General features: G+C 43.5%; 1 protein-coding gene across 1 annotated transcript in view; it reads left to right on the top strand.

Moving 5' to 3' along the window:
- Positions 1–13,920, top strand: part of VIPR1 (vasoactive intestinal peptide receptor 1) — a 69,370-nt gene that overhangs the window by 13,961 nt on the left and 41,489 nt on the right. Inside the window, exon 2 of the mRNA XM_087948378.1 lies at positions 12,800–12,896. Coding sequence (XP_087804504.1) covers positions 12,800–12,896 — 97 coding nt within the window. The remainder of the gene's footprint in view (positions 1–12,799; positions 12,897–13,920) is intronic.

Genomic DNA, 13,920 nt, shown 5'->3' with positions numbered 1-13,920 from the left:
TGGGCTGAAATTGTGTCCGTAAGTCAAGGATCTCCTGTGTCGCTGCATTGTTTGTTTTTTCATTTTGAAGGCAAATTGCTATACATTTTTTTCAGTTTATCTGCACCGCCCCAGTAATCATAATATGCGCTCTTCCTGGTAGCAGCTAATCGAAACCAGATAATTTACTGCTTTTTTATAAAGCGATAAAATTAATCTTGAGCAGAATTAAGCTCAGGCTATTGGTTTGGCCTTCCACCACAGCCCAGTTTCTCATGGGGCCCATTGGGAAAATTAATTGTCCACCCTTGTCCTAGCGGGTCAGACTAGAAGAGACCAAAGGAGGGGGTTCTCTTGGGAGAAGCCTCCAAATTCCTGCTTTTAAGACTGAGGGTCAACACTTTCCCCTTTAACCAGCTGTTGGGAGGAGGGTGTGAGTGAGTCTAAACTAGTTTATAATTATTTTCATTTCGGTGATGGTATTTTGAGGGAAAGGGTTGATAGCATCTTTTTGTCAGCCATCTTGAATGCCCAGGGACTGGAGAGGTTGGAAGGGGAAAGAAAGAAGGAGGAGGAGGAGGAGGAGGAGGAGGGAGGGAGGAGGAGGAGGAGGAGGAGGAGGAGGAGGAGGAGGAGGAGGAGGAGGAGGAGGAGGAGGAGGAGAGGGAGAAAGGGGGTGGGGAGAGCAGGAAAAGAGGAGGAGGAAGGAAGGACAGGAAGAGGGGGAGAATGAGGAGAGGAGGAAGAGGCGAGAAAGAGGAGGAGAGGAAGAGAAAAGGAGGAGACGAGCAGAAGGAGGAGAAGGGAAGAAGAAAAGGGAGGAAGAGGAGGAGGGCAGGGGAAGAAGAGGAAGAGAATGAAGAGGGGGAAATAGAAGGAGGAGGGAGGAAGAAGAGACAGAAGGGTGAGAGAACGAAAGGGCAATGAGAGGTTAAAAAAAGAAAAGGAGAAGGAAAAAGAAGGAAGGAGAAAAGAATTGGGAGGGAGGGAAGAGAAAGAAGGGAAAGAGAAATGAGGAGGAAGAGAACGGGAGGGAGGAGAGGAGAAAAAGGAGAAATAAGGGAAGAAGAGGAAATAGGAGGAGGAAAAGGGGGAAAGGAGGAGGAGAGGAATAGTGAAGAAGAGGGGAATAGGCAAGGAAGAATGAGAAGAGAAACAGGAAGAAGAGGAAGAGAAAAAAAGGAGGAAGAAAAGAGGAGGAAAAGGAGAGGAAAAGGAGAAGAAAAGGTAGAGAAAGAGAAGATAGGATGGAATCCCAGATGTCTGTAGATCAATTGGTGGAATAGATGCTTGTGAGCTTAAACGGGAGGGGAAAATTGTTGAAGTTTATTTTCATTGCAAGTGAAATGTGAGCTTTTTCTTCAGTGATAAATGGGAACAACAAAGTTTTTTATGGCTTCTCTCAAAAGGTTTGGTAACATCAATAAATTTCTTTTAATGGGCCAATAAAGGAGCACAAAGATTTTAAGAGAAGATACTCACTCTTTGTTAGTAGTCTGGTAAAGGCATTTGAACAGCATTGTTTGCTTTCCACTTCAGCCGACTGATGACGTTCCCTAGTTGGGTCCTGAAATGTCTGCAAGAAAGCAACCAAGTTCAGAGAACACCAAGGACCCCACAGTCATCCTCATTCTCCTCCCTCCGCCCCCCCCCTCTTCCTCCTCTTCCTCGTCCTCCTACCTCACAGGAAGAGAAACCCAGATAAGCTTGTATTAACCCCAGACAAACAATCAAGCATTAAACAACAATCAAAGTACCACCGAGAACATTCATACCAATGGTGCATTGCCACTTGCATATACATTGAGAGTAAACCCCTCTCCCTTCTAATACTGATGATATTACTTTGCTGGGTCATGAAATGTCTGCAAGGAAATTTCCCAAGCTCATAGAGCACCAAAGACTTCACATGAAGATGATAATAATAGTAATAGTAATAATAATTATCATCATCATCACTTAACCATGTTTATCCAACTTACTGACATCCAGCTAAGAGCAAACATTGCACAAACGTTCATCTCAAATCCCAAGAAAATAAATGTTGAAATTATCTCCACTTTCCTTCCCGAAGGAAATTATTATGAAAATATCTCACAAAGGAGTCTAAAAGCATCATATCCACAAATCCCAAATGGAATAAAACAGCTTGATTTTTTTTTTAATCCACTAAACCCAGTCTTTTTTAACATGACGGGAGGCAGCACCACACCCATGTCAATCATAGTCGTATGAAAATTCATTACGCAAAAATGTGTGCAGATTATTCTACTTATAAGCTGTTTGTTTTTTTTTTTAAAAAAGGAAGAAAGCAGAGAAGGAAAAAAATGTTCAAGGTGTACTCCAAAGTCCACCATGTAAAAAGCAAACTCAACGCTTGAAATTATGACAAGCAATTTGTACTTTTTAAAGGTGTGGAGCGGTTTGTCTTTATTTCATTTATTTAATTCAAAGTAAGCGCTGCCTAGTTCCATAGCAAAGCTGGACCAGTGACCGTTTTTGGGGGGGTGGGAATGGCTTTGAATATTTTTTTCAAAGGGAGTTTCAATTTTCTTTACTATTTATTCCGTTGAATTGCAACGTCTGCATGTGGTTTCTGATTGAATGTGGGTCGGTTCAAATGGTGAAAATCCCTTGATAATTTTTTTTTTTAAAAAAAATTACCTTCCAAATCGCAATCAAATAGATCAAATGAATTAAACAGCACCGCAATGAACAAAAGCTGCAGTAAAAGTTAAAAATAGCACGGCAGCCATTAAAACTTTAATCAAAGGCCAGGGAGAATTAATGCAGGTAGTCCTCTATTTATGAACTCAAATGAGCCCAACATTTATGTCACTAAGTGAGGCAGTTGTGAGTTTTGCCCATTTTATGACCTTTCTTTTTGCCACGGATGCTAAATGAATCACTGCAGTTGTTAAATTAATAATACGGTTGTTCACTGAATCTGGGATTCCCCATTGACTTTGCTCGTCAGAAGGTCCCAAAAGGGGATCATGTGACTCTTGGACACTGTGACCGTCATAAATATGAGTCAGTTGCCGAGCGTCTGAATTTTGATCACGTGACCACGGAGAGGCTACAACAGTCGTAAGTGTAAAAGACGGTCGTAAGTTACTTTTTTCAATGCCGTTGTGGAGTCATTCGATAAACTGTTTTGTGGGATTTTGCAATAAGTCGAGGAATACCTGCACGACATCGCCTGGAGCTGAAAATATTATACAGATGGTGCAATAAAAGGGATGTATGGAAATCAAGTGGCGAGGAGTCCCATAAGCCTGGACCTGACTTTGGATGAGAAAAAGGGATTAGAGCAGAGGTGTCAAACTCAGCGTCCAGGGGCCACATCCGGCCTGCAGGGTGCTTACATCTGGCTCTCAAGGCCACCCTGGAAACAGCAAAGGACAGGCCTGCGGTGCCTCTGCCAGCGGAAACGGAGCTTGGGAGGCCACGTGTGACCCTCCCGGGCTCCGTTTTCAGCCACGATGGCCTCCTGCAGCCCTCTGCCAGTGGAAATGGAGGTCAGGAGGACCGGGTGTGACCATCCTGAGCTCCATTTTTGCTGGCACTGTGGGCTGGTCCTTTGCTGTTTGCAGGACGGCCAGGGGTGGGATTCAAATTTTTTAACAACCGGTTCTGTGGGCATGGCTTAGGCAGTAGGATGTGGCTTGGTGGGCGTGACTGGGTGGACATGGTTTGGTGGTCATGTTATTGGCTGGGTGTGGCCAACTCAATATCACTCACATCGAGGCACGCATCTCCTCGCCTGGCCTCTCATGACTGGGGGGATGCTGCAACAGTCGTAAGTGTGAAAAAGGGTCATGTCACTTTTTTCAGCGCCGTTGTAACTTTGAATGGTCACTCCACACAAGCAAAGTACCAGCAAAGGAGGGGGAAAAATCTCCAGAGAAGTTCCAGAGACAGGAAGTCTAGTCCTGACAAGAGTGTAATAAGGGTTAACAGAGAGGCAGTTTCTGTAAGCAACACCAGAATGTTTCCTTCCTGCCTTCCTTACAGGATTAGGCCAGGAATTTCTTCTAACAACCGGTTCTCTGAACTGATTAGAATGTTAACAACCGGTTCTAGCGAATAGGTGCGAACTGGTAGAATCCCACCCCTGAGGACGGCCAAATCTAAGCACCCTGTGGGCAGAATCCGGCCTGCAGGCCTTGAATTTGATACCCCTCATCTGGACCTCACAGATGTCGGTGGCATCTGTGGTGGCCTGGAGGGCAGAGGTGGTATTCAGCCGGTTCTGACCAGTTCTGGAGAACTGGCAGCAGAAATGTTGGGTAGTTCAGAGAACTGGCCAATACCGCCTCTGACTGGCCCCACCCCCATCTCTTCTCCACCTCCCGAGTCCCATCTGATTGGCTGGGTCTCCTTTGGTTGCCCTGCGCAGGAGAACAGAGCTGGAAAGCAGGACAGTGGGGTGGGGAGGGAATCGGGATTTTGCAGTATCCTTCCCCTGCCACGCCCACCGAGCCACGTCCGCCACACCATGCCCACAGAACCAGTAATTAAAAAAATTGAATCCCACCACTGCTGGCCGGCGGTTGGGGGGGGATGAGTAACATTGAGCTGGCCACGCCCACCCTGGCCACGCCGAACCCAGCCACGCCCACCTGCCCCCCACCCAAAGGTCAAACACAACCCTGATGTGGCCCTCAATGAGTTTGACACTCCTGTTTAAGAGAGTTCATGGCTGGAACAAGATCTGGTATCCCCTTAATGACATTGAATCAAAGGTTTCCTAAAACCCGACAGAAATATAGGAAAATCTTGAAAAGGGGATGGTTCTCAGGCTTGGGATAAGAAAGTTAAAGAGTGCAGTTAGTCCTTGACTTACAACCATTCCTTTAGTGACCATTCGAAGTTGCAACAATACTGAAAAAAAGCGACTTACGACCATTTTTCCCAATGTTGACTGTCGCAGCACACACCCCCTGGTCACGTGATCAAAAATTCAAACACTTGGCAACTAGCATGTACTTATGACAGTTGAAGCGTCCCGGGGGTGGTCACATGATCCTCTTTTGTGACCTTCTGAAAAGCAAAGTCAATGGGGGAAAGCCAGATTCAGTTAACAACCGTGTGACTAACTTAACAATGGCAGTGATTCACTTAACCATGACCAAGAAAGTTTGCAAAAAGGTGGCAAAACTTTCTTAAAAAATGTCTCCCTTAGCCACAGAAATCTTGGGCTTAATTTGGTCGTAAGTCGAGGACTACGTGTACAATGAGCATCCCTGGAGAGCAACGGAGAATTATCCAGGTGTTGCTCAGGATCTGCTAGCAAAGTGTATTGTCATATCTGGAATGGCCTTGGGAGACGGAGGGAGGAACTGCATCCCAGGGAATTGATCAAGATAAAATTACGGGGAACCCTCAGCTGCATAACAGAAAGGGAAAGAAATTCATCAGATCAATTATCAGATCAGCAACATTCCTTCAATGTAGCCTTACGATAAATAGAATTAACTCAGTCATGTCCTGTTTTCGGTCTGGCTTACTTGGGAGGGCAGACATCAATCCTAAAAGTTTTATTTGGCCTGCTCAAACCATCCAGGCCTGTTTCTGGCAATGAAAGGGGTTTTATTTGTGTATTTATCACATTTATATATCCTCTCTTACACAGCCACAAGATGTCACCCTGGGTGGTATACAGTAAAACACAAAACAGTCTTAAATAGTCTTAACTAATTAAAAACATAAATATAATTGAAGCCATGGGAGATGGCCTCCAATGCCTTCCATGGAATATAGCCACTCTGCAGGACAATCAGTTTGGCCTAGTGGTTAAGGCGCCAGGCTAGAATCCAGGAGAGAATGAGTTCTAATCCTGCCTTAGGAAAACTGCCTGGTAGACTTCGAGCCAATCACCAGGAGGTGAGGAATTCTAGTTCTGCCTTAGGCATGAAAGCCAGGTGGGTGACTTTGGGCCAATCACCAGGAGACGGTGAGTTCTAGAACTATGTTAGCCACAAAAGCTAGCTTCCTGGCTTTGGGCCAATCACCAGGAGATGGTGAGTTCTAGAACTATGTTAGCCACAAAAGCAAGCTGCCTGGCTTTGGGCCAATCACCAGGAGACGGTGAGTTCTTGTCTCGCTTTAGGCATGAAAGCTGGCTGGGTGTCTTTGGGCTAATCAGTTTCTCTCAGCCCAACTCATCTCACAGGGGAAAATAGGAGGAGGAGGAGGAGGAACGGATATTATATAAGTTTGTCATCTTGAGTTACTGAGTTGGGATTGATGGCCTCCAGATGTTTGGGACTGCTACACTCTTGGCTGAGATCAGAGGTGGGTATTCAACAGGTTCTGACCAGTTCTGGAGAACCGGTAGCGGACATTTTGAGTCATTGGGAGAACCGGCAAATCCCACCTCTGACTGGCCCTGCCAACCCCATCTCCTTCTCCGCCTCCCATTGAGTCCCAGCTGATTGGCTGGGTCTTCTTTGGTTGCCCTGCACAGGAGAACGGAGCTGGAAAGCAGGTTAGTGGGGTGGGGAGGGATTAGGGAATTTGCAGTATATCCTTCCCCTGCCATGCCCACCAAGCCGCAGCCACAGAACCAGCAGTAAAAAAAATTTGAATCCCACCGCTGGCTGAAATCCTTGCAAAACCTCTAAAACATCTGGAAGTTGACTACTGCCCAACCCTGCCCAGCCAGTTGGTTCAATTTCTGGGACTGGGAAGTTGATGGTGAACTGGAAGTTGTGGGAGATAGTGGTTCTCAGGAGAAATTAAGTTGTGGGGCCGAGGAGACGAACAGAAGTTAAAAGCAAGTAATAATTAAGGAGGGGAAAAGATAAGATTCAGAAAAAAAACAAAATTGTTAAAGGAAGACCTTATCTATTCCTTTTTTGTGAGGTCCTTGGTGTTCTCTAAATTGGCTTGCAGATGTTTTGTGACCCAACTATATAGCATTGTCAGTGATAGAAGGGAGGAAGAGGAGGAGGAGAAGTGATTTACTTAACATCTGTGGCAAGAAAGTTTGTAAAATGGGGGCAAATTCACTTAACTGTCTCACTTAGCAACATAAATTTTGGGCTCTATTCTGGTTGTAAGTTGAGGATGACCTGTATTTTTGATTCCAATGTTGCTGGAAAAATGAGGGTTGTTTTTTTTCCCTGCACTAGATAAGCCTCTGACCCCAGAGCTGGGGATGTTAGACCAAGCAACCTCCCTTGCCATCATCACTTTGCAGCAAAGGTCTGGCAGTTTCATCAAAAACTCAGAGAGAAGAATAAAATAAGGAGGAAGCACAGCTTAATCTGCCTTAATCTAGTGTTGCTGCTGCAAGAAAATAAGATGTGGGCGCCAGAAAGTGGGAGATTTGCTAAATCAACCTACATTGGATACAGATTGGATTTTGCTGTGCCAGGATGAGTTATAAGGCTTAACTGATCCACCAGAAGACAATTCTGATTTAAGACTCAATTTGTAATCTCTGAGTACAGCAGTGTTCCCAGGTAGAAAGTGTTTCTGAACCTCAACATCTTTAAAATGTGAGGACATCCACTCCCAGAATTCCCCAGTCTACATGCTTTAAGGTGTGCAGATTTCAAATCCCCAAATCCTGCAACCAGCAAGCTTTAAGGTGTGCAGGCTTTGACTCCAGAATTCCCCAGCTATTATGCTTTAAAATGGGTGGATTTCTACTCTCAGAATCCCCCAGTCTACCTGCTTTAAGGTGTGCAGGCTTCGACTCCAGAATTCCCCAGCTATTATGCTTTAAAATGGGTGGATTTCTACTCTCAGAATCCCCCAGTCTACCTGCTTTAAGGTGTGCAGGCTTCGACTCCCAGAATCTCCCAGCCAGCATGCTTTAAGAAGGGTGGACTTCCATTCCCAGAATTCCTCAGCAAACATGATTTAAGGCAGGCAGACTTCAGAACCCAAAATTCCATATCTTGGAAGGAAAAAAAAAGCTCTCTTGTTTTTGTTTTTTACATTTTACATAAGACTTTTTTTCTTCCCAAATCTTCAAATTCAACTCTTGGGAGATTCTAAAACATTCAAGATGGTGGCTTTGATTGCATTTTCTTTTTTGACCACATCTGCAGGCTCTTTTGTTTGATTTAAAACGCAGGAAGAAAAAGGGAAAGAGTTCAGGAAACTGCCTTTCATAGAGAATAATTTCATTTAAATCTTTGTTTTAAAAAGCGAAACAAACAGCATGCCAACAATGTGGCTGAGAAATTTACATTATTCTTTCGCTCGGAAAAAAATAAATAGGTGAGCCAGCCTCACCTCTGTTTGTGCATAAGAACAAGATACAGAATTATGAAAATCTCTTTTGCAATCTGTTTGGGGATCTCTTTGGAATAGATTTTAGCAGCACAAGCTTAAACCTATTTATGAAACTTGGGTTGCGAAACAGAACAGGATTTGTTTTTCTCAAATCAAAATTCTGTCCCCAAAGACATTTATTGATGGGTCTAAATGGTTTCCTGTTTCTGAAAATTGGGCTCGATTGGAGATTTATACAACCGAGAAGATGCAAGAAACTTTTTTGGACTTTTGACTAATTGCTGTGTTTATTCGGAGGAGCTGTGTTTAAAAAAAGTTTTGACAGTTAGGAAAAGTCCAGAAGAAAAATGGATGTTTTTTTAAAAAATGGAATTATAAAACAATAACAGAGAAAAAAATCCAAATATTTTCAGAGAGGCTGGAACAATACGCTTCCAAGTTAAGGTTTGAAACCTCCAATCTTTTCAGTTTCAAAATACAGGAAGTCCTCAACTTACAATTCTTCATTTAGTGACCGTTCAAAATTACAACGGCACTGAAAAAAGTCACTTACACAGATGGTCCTCCAGTTACAGCAGTTCATTTAGTGACCGTTTGAAGTTGCAATGACACTGAAAAAAAAATGATTGTTTTTCACACTTAATGACCGTTGCAGCGTCCTTAGGGTCAACATTTCACAGGTTTGGTAGTGATTCATATTTAAGACGGCTGCAATGTCTCCTTTTGCGACGTGCTGACAAACGAAGCCCCGTGGGGAAGCCAGATTTACATAACAACTGTGGGGCTAAGGTTAACAATGGCAACGATTTGCTTAAAAACAGTGGCAAGGAAGCTGGGGGAGAAATGGGGCAAAGCTCCCTGAACAACTGTCTCACTTTGCAACTGAAATTTGGGGCTTGATTTGGGTCGTAAGTCAACGAATCCCTGTAGCTGCATTGCGTGGTGCTCTTTTTTCCCCTTCCTCTATGCATCCCATCCATCAGGTGGAGCAGGGGTAGGGTGCATGGGTCTGATTGTGTGCTTGTTTGGGTGTGCCGAGGAAACAAAATCTTTTTCATGTTGCATTAGCACGCACTGTGTGTGTGTGTGTGCATGTGTGTGTACACAATGCCTCCCCTGAGAATCGCATTTCAACATTTGGGGTCTGTCTGTTTTTCAACCGCTGTGTTTATCATGTTGATTTTAGTGTTGTGTTTATGGGTGTTCTAAGGAAAGGTGGTTTTTGTTTTTGTTTTAAAATTTGGTTTCCGCAAACCTTAATTGCTGGTTCAAACGTTGGCTGTCATGGGTTTGACCTTTTTTAATGTATTCTTTGTGGCTTGTACGGACGCCCAGCCGGCCAATTATTGGGTGGCTTTAAAAAGCTTTTCCAGAAGTAAGATTGGAGTAGGAAATGCTGTGACTTCTTTTTATTGTGCAATATTTTCTAAAGACGGAGTGAAGAATGAAACATCGCAGCTGGGGTGCCTGTTTTTCATTGTTGTGATTGCTAGAGGGTCAAGTAAGCGCGCCAGGAGACTGCGAGTTCTAGTCCTGCATTAGGCACCGAAGCTGGCTGGGTGACGTTAGGACAGTCCACAAGAGACAGGGAGTTCTAGTCCCGCTTTAGGTATGAAAGGTGGCTGGATGACTTTGAGCCATCACAAGGAGACTTTGAGTTCTAGTTCTGCTTAGGCAGGAAAGCCAACTGAGTGACTTTGAGCCAGTCATTAGGAGATAGTGAGTTCTAATCCCACTTTGGGTATGAAAGCTATGGGCCAATCAGCAGGACACTGTGAATTCTAGTCCCGCCTTAGGCATGAAAGTTGGCTAGATGACTTTGGGCCAATCATCAGGAGACGGTGAGTTCTAGTTCTTTAGAAATGAAAGACAACTGGATGACTTTACACATCTTAATATATTAATTCTGAAGGTTTTAAAAGTTAAAGTGCAACTGAAACCAGAGACTTTAACTTTTGGGTTTTAGGGCAAGCAACTGGAAAAAAAACAGCCATGGGATTTTGCTTTTATGTACCATAATTGCATTGGGATTAAATTTGAAACTTTGAACAGTTGTTAAATGACCAATTACATGGATTTTCTTTGGTAGATTCAGTAGGGGATCGTACCTCAAATCCATGACCAAAAGGATAATTAATCCAAAGCATTTTCCCCCAACTAGATATCTTGGACTACAAGTCCAATCATGCTTCAGCAAAGTCTGCAGGGCAAGGATGTGCAAGGATGTTAGCAATGTTTTTCCCCCAATCTTCTCTGCAAATGCAGGTAATCCTCGACATACAACGCTTCATTTGCCACAACGGTCATAAGTGTGAAAAATAATCCTACATCACTTTTTTTCAGTTCTAACTTTGAACAGTCACTAAACAGATTATTGCAAGTAAAGGACTACCTGCAGTGTTGCATGATAATTTTTAACTGATCCCATTAAGAAGCTTTTAAGATGTTCAAAGAAGTTGGATTATCTTTCCCATCACCCCAGTAAACGTGCAGTGGATGACCTTGCAGTGAAAAATGAGAATTCAGGGTGAAAAGGTAAAAGGAACAGAGACCAAAAACTCAAATACAGTCTTTAAAAGTATACACGTTCCTTTCAGTTCAGTCGAAAAACTATAAATAGCTCGGAGGAACACAACTAAAATAGACGCTAAAAACTTACAAGGAAAGGACTGGTTTAATCTGACTTCTATTCTATTATTATAGTCCTCAATTTATAACATTTGAAGAGAAGGACCAGGGGAGACAGGATAGCAGTCTTCCAATATTTGAGGGGCTGCCACAGGGAGGAAGGGAACAAGCTATTTTCTAAAACCATCTGAAGGCCAGACAAGGAATAATGGATGGAAACTGAACAAGGAGAGATTCAACCTGGAAATAAGGAGAAATTTTCTGACAGGGAGAACCATGGAACAGAAGTTGCCTTTGGAAGTTGTGGAAGCGCCATCACTGGAGGCTTTCAAGAAGAGACTTGACTACCCTCTGTCAGAAATGGTGTAGGGTCTCCCGCTTGGGCGGGGGGTTGGACTAGATGACCTACAAGGTCCCTTCCAACACTGATCATCTGTGTTAAAATTCTATTTCGTTTAGAGACCTTTGAAGTTAGAACGGCACTAAAAAAAACTGACTTAATGACCATTTTTCACACTTACGACCATTGAAGCAACCCCGTAGTCACGTGAACAAAATTCAGGCACTTGGCAAATCGCTCGTATTTATGACTGTCTCAGTGTCCCGGAGTTATGTGATCAACTTTTAAGACCTTCTGACAAGCAAAGTCAATGAGAAAGCCAGATTAACAACCGTGTGACTAACTTAACAACTGCAGTGATCCATTTAACAACGGTGACAAGAAAGGTCAGCAAGTGACTCACTAAAAAGCCCACAAAAATGCTGGCCTCAGTTGTGGTTATAAATTGAGGACTACTTGTAGAAATTCCCCTAGCACTGGGAGACTGGGAGAAAAAATATACAGGCCCTAATAAAGTTTTTTACTGATAAATGCTGTGAGGAATATTAGAATAACAGATTTAAACATAAATAAAAGGCTAAACACATGGAGAATGTTTGCTGGAATTGGGTATGTCTAGCCTTAATGAAAAGGACTAGGAGAGACAAAATAGCAGCCTTCCAATATTTGAGAGGCTGCCACAAAGAAGGGGGGGGGGGTGTCAACGTATTTTCCAAAGCCCCTGAAAAGGCAGGACAAGAAGCAACGGATGGAAAGTAATCAAGGAGAGAAGCAACCTAGAACTAAGGAGGAATGTCCTGACAGTGAGGACAATTAACCAGTGGAACAGCTTGCCACCAGAAATCATGTATGCTCCAACACTGGAGGCTTTTAAGAAGAGATTAGACAATCATTTTTCCGAAATGGTATAAGGTTCCTAATTGAGCAAGGGGCTGGACTAGTAGAAGACCTCTAAGGAGGTCACTTCCAATTCTGTTGTCCTTTTAAACTCAGGTTATTCTGTTATATAAATTTAAAAATACAGCTCGGATTTTTGCAATCCCACCAGAATTCAGATATTCTCGCATGGATGATTCTCATAACAGGAAGGGAGGCAGGCAGGAAAAGGGAGGGAGGGGAAGGAAGGAAGGGAGGGAGGAAGGAAGGAAGGAAGGAAGGAAGGAAGGAAGGAAGGAAGGAAGGAAGGAAGGAAGGAAGGAAGGAAGGCGAATGGGAATGATGAAGGAAGGAAGGAAAAAGAAAGGAAGGAAGGAAGGAAGGAAGGAAGGAAGGAAAGAAAGAAAGAAAGAAAGAAAAAGAAAGAAAGAAAGAAAGAAAGAAAGAAAGAAAGAAAGAAAGAAAAAGGCAAGGGAGGGAGGGAGGGAGAAAAAGGAACAAGGAAGGAAGGAAAAGAAGGAAAAAGGGAGAGAGGGAAGGAAAGAAGGAAGTGAAAAGGAAGGGAGGGAAGGAAGAAGAAAAAAAGGGAAAAGGAAGGGAAGGGAGGAAGAAAAAAGGAACTTAACAGCTGCAAAGATTTCACTTTGCAACTGTGGCAATGAAGGTCGTAAAAGCAGGCAAAACTCACTTAACAAACCGTTTCCCCTCTGGACTTTTTTGTAGGTGTCTGGAATGACTCCAGATTGCACCATCATGACGGTCATTGAGGCTGAACGAGAGAAGTGCCTGGGATACTCCAGTTCGGATAATCTGACTTTAGGTAAGAGGTTCGACAACCTTTTCATCTCCTTAAACATAATTGAAAACATCAGTACAGCAGGCTCCTTCTGCTGACTGCTGGCTGCCTGCAATTTGGCAGTTCGAATCTCACCAGGCTCAAGGTTGACTCAGCTTTCCTTCCTTCCTTCCTTCCTTCCTTCCTTCCTTCCTTCCTTCCTTCCTTCCTTCCTTCCTTCCCTCCCTCCCTCCCTCCCTCCCTCCCATCCATCCATCCATCCATCCATCCCAGCTCAAGGTTGACTCAGCCTTCCATCCTTCTGAGGTGGGTAAAATGAGGACCCAGATTGTTGGGGGCAAGAAGCTGACTCTGTAAACCGCTTAGAGAGGGCTGGAAAGCAGTATAAAGCAGTATATAAGTCTAAGCCCTATTGCTATTGCTATCTAAACTTGGTGGTGCAGTGGTTAGATTGCAGTACTGCAGGCTACTTCTGCTTCTATTTCTATTACTTCCGTAGAAATGGTGGTAGACTTTAGAAGAAACCCTCCCATACTACCACCTCTTACAATACTGGACAACACAGTACCAACAGTAGAGACCTTCAAATTTCTAGGTTCTACTATATCACATGACCTAAAATGGACACCTAACATCAGAAACTTCATCAAAAAAGCACAACAAAGAATGTTCTTTTCTGCGCCAACTCAGAAAGCTCAAAGTGCCCAATGAGCTGCTGATCCAGTTCTACAGAGGAATGATTGAGTCTATCATCTGCACCTCTATAACTGTCTGGTTTGGTTCTGCAACCGAACAGGACAGACACAGACTCCAGAGGATAATTAGTACTGCAGAACCCTATGAACCTTATGAATTACTATCAACCTGCCTTCCATCAAGGACCTGTATACGGCACGAATCAAAAAGGGCTGTGAATATATTTACAGACCTCTTACATCCCTTGACATAAACTGTTTCAACTCCTTCCCTCAAAATGACGCTATATAGAGCCCTGCACACCAGAACAACTAGACCACAAGAACAGTTTTTTCCAAAAAGCCATCACTCT

Source organism: Notechis scutatus, chromosome Z, assembly GCF_049901735.1.
Source record: "Notechis scutatus isolate UNSWTSFEM ecotype Mainland chromosome Z, rNotScu1.2, whole genome shotgun sequence".
In the NCBI taxonomy this organism is placed as follows: Eukaryota; Metazoa; Chordata; class Lepidosauria; order Squamata; family Elapidae; genus Notechis; species Notechis scutatus.
The sequence above is the reverse complement of the archived record's forward strand: the minus strand, read 5'-3'. Positions and strand labels throughout refer to the sequence as shown.